At 37.4% G+C, this 7,629-nt stretch overlaps 1 protein-coding gene across 1 annotated transcript in view; it reads left to right on the forward strand.

Moving 5' to 3' along the window:
* Positions 1-7,627, forward strand: part of ttll6 (tubulin tyrosine ligase-like family, member 6) — a gene marked incomplete at its 3' end in the record, with an annotated part of 19,109 nt that extends 11,482 nt beyond the window's left edge. The window contains exons 11-16 of the mRNA XM_013908947.1: positions 232-374; positions 473-661; positions 5,828-6,020; positions 6,261-6,560; positions 6,656-6,712; positions 7,499-7,627. Of these exons, the coding sequence (XP_013764401.1) occupies positions 232-374; positions 473-661; positions 5,828-6,020; positions 6,261-6,560; positions 6,656-6,712; positions 7,499-7,627 (1,011 nt within the window). The remainder of the gene's footprint in view (positions 1-231; positions 375-472; positions 662-5,827; positions 6,021-6,260; positions 6,561-6,655; positions 6,713-7,498) is intronic.
* Between the last annotated feature and the right edge of the window lie 2 nt (positions 7,628-7,629).

Genomic DNA, 7,629 nt, shown 5'->3' on the forward strand with positions numbered 1-7,629 from the left:
TGAAACAACAACTGGGTGTGAGGTCAACATTTGCATAGTGCCCTTTATAGATCTTTTAGATCTTGAATTACAAAAAAGTTGGGTAAACATGAATTAGTGTATGCATTAAGTTAGCTTGAATTTAGGTGTGTGTGTGTGTGTGTGTGTGTGTGTGTGTGTGTGTGTGTGTGTGTGTGTGAATATATTTATGTCCAGGTGAATCACTCCCCAAGTTTTACCACTGACTCCCAGCTGGACCGCGAGGTGAAGGATGCTTTGCTGTACGACACTCTGGTTCTCATCAACCTGAGCGCCTGCGATCGTCGTAAGATTACTAAAGAGGAGAGACGCAAGGTGAAGGAAAGGCTGCAGCAGCACCGCTCCAGAGAGGCCAGGTACGGTGAACAGATATGGTGTGAAGTTTTCCCAAGGTCACACACACCACACATCTGTAGTGAAGGTTAGTGTTTCCGTGTGTGTATTTCATCGGCAGGTCAGAGGAGCTGCGTCAGTGCCAGGCAGCCACGGTGAAGCAGATGGAGAGGTACGAGGCCAAACACCTGGGAGGCTTCAAGAGGATTTATCCCAGAGAGGGAGGGGAGAAATACGACAAGTACTTTAAACACAGCAGCTCGCTCTTCCACGAGACGGCGGCATCAAAGGCCAGAGAGGAGTGTGCCAGGTACCTCCAGCGTGCTGTCAGTACACTCAGTACAGTTCAGCAAAGAGCAGGTGCTGCGAGTTACGCACAGACCGTTTCTGAAGTCATCCACACAGACACAAAGAAATAAGTAAAATAAAAAAGAAAGCAGAGGGAACACTCCAGTGCAGGGAGAACTGAATTATTCTGCCTAGTTTCCATATAAATACAGACACTTGGGTAATAATAATAATTTTTATTCATACAGCACTTCTAACATTTATGCAGGAGAACTAAATTAACATCTCTGCTGTTATTTAAAGGGATAGTACAGTGAGAGGACTTTATAAAATAATATTTATCATAAAAAGAACACAAAGATCGCAAAAAGCTTAAATTTCTAGCTTAACCTGTGCGAGGTAATAATTTCTCATCTTGTGACAAGTGGTGGAAAAACTTAGCTGATTAGCAAGATGGATGATAAAATGAACATAATAAATAGGAAAATAGAAATAATTGGGATTTATCATAAATCTTTTTAATCACTGTATGTGTGACGATGTCCGTGCAAAGTTTTTGTTCAGACTGGCTCGCTCAGTAACGAGGTATTAGGTTACATACAGGCATAGATGCATATAGGCTACAATCATTATAGCAAGATATTTCCTCCTTACAACTGATACATTTTTATTAATAATTTACATTAAAAAAATGCAAAAAGAATCTGGATCAAGTTTTTTTTAATGTGAAGATCCAAATCATAATAAGTTTAATATTTTGTGATTTTGAATTCTTTGCTGGTAGATTTTTATGAGCTCTGTGAATTAATCTTTTTTTTTTTTTTTTAATTTACATTTCAAGAAGTAATCTTACAAATTGCTTGACTGATAAATAAAAACACTTACATTAAATACAAATATTAAATATTTTTGCAAATGTGTTTGCTGATTGGTAATAAAACACTGGACAAATATTCAAATATGCAGTGTGCTTACTTACTAAAATCTAAATTAAAGATAAATTGTGATTTTTTTTTTTTTTTTTTTCCAATGAAGGAAAAGGAATAGACGACATTTTAAATATTTTATTTGGAATGTTGCCTAAAAAAATGCATAGCAATTCATTTATCTATTTTCCGCACTATAAGGCACACTTAAAATCCTTGAATTTTCTCAAAAATCGTCAGTGCACCTTATAATCTGGTGGCCTTATCTATGAATTCTGGCTGTGTTTACTGACCTCGGAACGATTTTATGTGGTACACGGCGCTCAAAAATCTGTCAAAAAATGTTTTAGGACTTTGCTAAGCTATGAAGCCTGATGGATTGTCTGAGCGTTATGGGTACTGTAGTCAGGAGCCTTGCGACTCATAGTAATCTGGGTCCAAAACTCAGTCGTGTCAGGCCCCAAACGAACACTGTGTAAATTATTTTATCTTTAATAAAAATGATCAGTGTCGCTGCTTTACCAGGTGTAACAATTAAGTTTAACATCCAGGCATCCATGAAAACAGAATTTATTAAATTTAACGGAGTTAGAAGTTAGCAGGAAGGTAGCAGAAAGTTAGCTCGCTAGTTACCTAAACATGTTACCAAGCATGTTCTGACTGAGAGATTTCTGGGCAAAAATAAAACGTACAGCTCTGCTATCACTTCCAACATAAATGAAAACAGAAAACTAAACAGCAGTGACGTTTGTAGGGTTACTGAAGTTGGACTAGCTGGTATATAATGCTGTGCTAGTGATCGCTAGCGACACAGCTATGTTAGCATATCAAAGCATAACACAGTGAACCTGGAGAATGAATGCTAACTTTTTTCCACTTGCTATAAGTTCCCGGTGTTTGTTTGTTTTGACAAATGCAATCACTTGGAAAATTGCTGTATACCAAATTTCAGTAGGGGAGAACAACTGAGATAATCCAGCCACAATATGAGGTTAGTCATTAATGTAAAATAAGATAACCTTTATTAGTCCCACACATGGGAAAATTTGTTTTGTTACAGCAGAAAGTGGACAGTGCAAAATTACATAGCAAAAATTAGAAAAACACTGGAACAACATATACTGTTGTTCCAGTGTTTATAGAGCAGCTACCAGAGAATTCAACATTAATGAATCAATGGTATGGAAGTGGAAGAAGCAAGAGGAATGAGTTGAGTAAAGTTTGACTTATCTGACTGTTTTGTTTTGTTTAATGCGCTTTATAATCCGGCTTGCCTTATGTATGAAAACGGACCCGTTTGTCGACAGTGCACAGATTCCGTGCGCCTTATGGTCCGAAAAATACGGTACTATGATTGCAGTTCATTTAAAGAATTTTTAAATAATCAAATGAAAATCTTATAACATGAGACTAAAATGTGCCCCTAAGTGGTTCTCTGGTGACCTTTTTAAGAAAAATGTGACTGCATTTACATAAACATAACCTTTTAAGAATGTAGCTTCATATATTTTTGTAGCTTGCATCAAAGTATTTAAACCCAAGTTTTCAGAGTTCAGTGTGAGTAATGAGATACAGCTATTGTTAGAAAGTCGTGTATTTAAATGCAAGTAGAACTAAAGAACAAGACATCAGTGATTTAAAAAAATAAAATAAAAACAGCAGACTGTGATAGGTGGATGAAAAAACATGCACATAAGTAGTATCACTAATAATTAAGCACAGACTAAACTGTACTACAGTACAAAAATACAGTACAGTACGAAGACTAGTAAAAGAAAAATGCGATTATTGTTTTCAGTTTTCTTAGTAGATGTTTCACATAGGTCTTAAAATATTCCAGATTCCAGGATCTTTGGAAGCCAGTTCAGGTGGTTGTGATCCTCAAATCATGACCTTGTTCTAAATCCAATCATTTTTATTGATGATGATGATGATGATGATGATGATGATGATGATGATAATAATAATAATAATAATAATAACAATAATAACAATAATAATATATGAATCAATAATGCAAATCTGTTCTTCCAAATGTGGATTAATTTTGCCTTTTTAAAAGTGGAAAATATTCGTGTTCTGTATATAGACACAAATCAGTCAATCTATTACATACAGGTTGTCATGGCACCAAAATTGAAAGACAGCTAGAGAAAGTAATGACAAAGTGCTCAAAGTTTTTTCTGAGACCATTAATGCAATTGGGTCCTAGTTTCTATTCATTTTGGTTCCCTATTGTATTACTTGTGTTTTTTGTTTACTTATAGATTAGTTTAGTTGTATAAGTTCCCTTCTTGTTCCCCAAGTCTCTTCTCTGTGTTTTTTTTTCTCCTTTTGTGTCTGCTTTGTGAAGTCAGTTGTGTCTTTGTGTTTATCTTTTTGTGTGTTTGTCTCAGTTTTAGGTTTCCTCTTTTATTTTTCTAGTCCCTTGTCTTACGTGCATTGTGTGAAGTTTTGTTTCCCTTTGTTGCATTAGTTAGATTCTGTTCACCTGTGTCTTTTTTACCCCAGATGTTTCCTCTCTCTTTACCTCATCTGTGTTTGTCTGTAAGTCCTCAGTTTTACTCAGTTCTTTGCCATGTCCTCCTTATCCCATGTGTTCCCCCTGGCGACTCCGTTGTGAATCCCTCGCCGCTGCTCTACATTAGTGTGTATTCTGTCTTTTTGTCCTCAGCACTTCCTTCCTTAGGTCACATCTCTGTCTTAGGAGCATTTGGGTCTGTCTCTTACCTCCCGTACAGATAATCCATGAAAGGCTGATGCAGAAAAAAGTTGAGGCCATCTCAGTTTTGATTTGCTGCTCCTGGAAATGATACGTAGCCAGTCGCTTCTTTGCCGGTAGTGTGATCACACTCAGCTGTACATGCAGACATGCCTCGGGGTGATTTAATATGTGCAAACATTATGGAATAATTGAACAAATTGAAGGATTTAAACCTGTCCTAATAAAACAGAATTTAATAGTGCGTAATCCTGCCACCAAATTATGTGCAGTCATGGAATAAATTTCCCTTTAAGACGCTGATGACACTCCGCTGCATGTGCCTGTAATTCTCACGTTATTAAATTAAAAGGCCCCTGTGTCTGCCATGAAAAACTGGGTGTCACATCGTTTCCTGCTACTAACTATGATTAGCCAACAGTTTAGATAGCAGTTTGATCAAATAGTAGAGATTCTGGACAACTATGATTTCTCAAAGGGCAAGTGTTTGTCGTCGTGTTCGATCCTGCTCTCTGCTGTGATCGTCACATCGAAGACCACCTGTTTCCACCTACACGCTTAAATTTGCTCTGCTGTGTGCTCACTTTCATGCAGACTTCTCAGATATTTCCTAAAACAGTCTTCACTTGTCTTCATGACAGTTTAGTTGTTTTTGTACAGCAATGCCATGGTCTTTTTAGTGCAGTTTTCTGGTTTCTGTTTTTGTTAATACGCTCAGTCCCATATTTATCTCTCTACGATAGATACACCTTCAGCTTTCTTTGTATTTTGGGTTACTATTCCAGCCGTGTCTCCATGTGAGTTTTTCACCTCTGTGTGTGGTTTGGTTCTTTTGTTATTTGGTGTTTTATTTTGGTAGTCATCATTTGTCATCTGTGCTTTGTATTTTTATTCCTCCCTTGTGATTGTGTTAATTAAGTTCCTGTTTCCTGCATTTCATGATAAAAAGGAACCAAATGCACGATATATATAAATATAAATAAAGCAAAACATTAATGGCTGATTCCACCTAAAAACTGATTTAAAAGTTGAAAACAAACATTCTGTCTTTTTATTTATTTATTTTTTAACAAAATAAAAATGGAAGATGAGGAAACTAAAATGTAGAGACAACAGAGTGCATCATGGAGACAGCAGGAAAATGTGAACAGGCAAAAATCTGTTTCAAAATAAAATACAAGACGGGAAACCAAAATAAGTTGTTCTCTGCATTAAAAAAAGAAAAAGAAAACAAACTAATAATAATACAATTATAAGTAAATGTGGATGAGATTTATCAGATTTAACTGGTTATTTTACAGAAGTGATCACTGGAGTTTAAGTTTTTATTTATTTATTCAAATTAAGATTAATGGTCTTGCAGAAGGATCCGAGTTTCTTTTTCTACACTCAATATTTGTCCTCTGTGGGGTTTTTAAAAAAAACAAAAAAACATCTAAAACAAGAGTACCATAATAAAGCTAAAAAAGTGATTTAATTTGTTTAAATACTTTAAATTATTCTCAAAGTGGTTCTGAAATGTGTGCTTTTATTCTTTTAGGCAACAGCTGCAGGAGCTGCGTCTGAAGCAGGAGCAGAATGAGCACTACCAAAGGAGAGGCCGGAGGAGAGACTCGCAGGGGGAGACTGCAGGGGAAGGAGTCAAACCACGAAGGGCCCCATCAGCCCCGACCCCCATTTCTAACTGCGACCCAGCATTGGTGAGGCTGTGTTTGAAGATGCAGTACCCAAATGTAACCACAAGAGGGAGACACAGCTTCAGTCCGTGATGAATGGCTTTGACTCTGGCTGGTCTTTCTGTCAGAGTATTCTTTAGATTATCTAAATAATATTCTTGATCATTTTATTCAGTTTTAAATAAACAGATTTTATTTTCAGTACAGCAAACCAATGATATTCTCATATATTTTAAAAACCTGCATATACATCTTAGCAATAAAAACTATTTGATTTAAATGTTCTTTCCCCTCCAGCCTCCTGTGTCCGGCCTGTCAGCAGCTCCGGAGTCTGCAGAGGTCCAAGAAGAGGAGCAGGAGCATCTGGATAAGGAGGAGGAGGAGGAGAAGGTGGTAGAAGAGAGGGAGGAGGAGAAAAAAGTGGTATTAATAGGCGACCACGAGCAGCTCGGCGTGCTGTACCAGAGGCAAAAACTATTGCAGGACCTCGGGGTGGTGAGCCAGATCCAGCAGCTGCTGCAGGGCCACAGAGAGGGAGGGGGAGCAAACGACTTCTGCTCCCAGCAGCAGAGAAATCATCAAAGGCAACACAGGAAGGTAAGGCCTGACCACCAGTCCATGCAAAATAAACCATTTCTCATTTATTGTGAGTATTATTAACTGACAGTTGCCATCATCCTTTTTTATTTCAGTTGGATTCACTGACACATTTTTGTCAAAGGACTAAAGAGCAGGACATACCTGTGCAGGTACTCTCCAGCCAAATGAATCCACTGCTCTTCTTTCTTTATTTTAAATCAGTGCTCATAATCTTAAGAAATTAATCATGTCAGCTGCCCTGTCTCTTTAACTTTCAACTTTAATAGGTGGTCAGCCTTTCTTCCTCAGTCTTAATAGAGAATTAAAGGAAAAAGAACATTTTCTATGATTGTTTTGTAGCTTCTCATTCCTCACCAGGACTGCAACAGCACTTATTTTCACTGCTTATTTTCAGTTTTTATTTTAAAGATTAATTTATTTGTCAGTGTATTAAAATATTAAAAAGAACACTTTTAGTTTATTATTATATATGATTAAAACCCCCAGCAAATTATCATTTATGAACAGCCTGAACCAGTGAAAACGTTTTATTTTTACGCTTATAATAATTAATAGTTGATTAAAATCCATGATAATTAATGTTGTTTTGAGCAACAAGTTGATTTAATCTGTTATTCTTTGCATGTCTGTTTGTAACACATAGTGTTATTCAGGCTTTGCTCTGGATTTTGAGTTGAAGAAACATTTTCCTCGGCATGCAAAGCTCAGGTTGTTTGTAAATTTGATGGTTTTTACCTCTGAAAGTGATGAAATCCAAAACACATCAGCGTCAGCGGTTCAGCAGCGGTTTGAATATATAAACAGCCAAAAATAATCATCAGAGGAGAATGAATGAAGTGGGTTAACAGTTCATAACCCTGACTGATAATTCACTGTGCTGAATAATCATTATGGCACAGAATCCAAACGGCATCGTTTTATCGCTGTGTTCGCAGCAGCTCGGGTCCGTCATGACTCAGCAGCGTTTCCTCCGGCCCACTGTGCACCGCAGCTGCCCGAACGGCGAGTCCAAGAGCCACGGCAGAGCGGGAGAAATACGCCGGATCGTCAGCCCCCAGCAGGCGTC

Source organism: Pundamilia nyererei, unplaced genomic scaffold, assembly GCF_000239375.1.
Source record: "Pundamilia nyererei isolate P.nyererei 1_Seehausen unplaced genomic scaffold, PunNye1.0 scaffold00017, whole genome shotgun sequence".
Lineage (NCBI taxonomy): Eukaryota > Metazoa > Chordata > Actinopteri > Cichliformes > Cichlidae > Pundamilia > Pundamilia nyererei.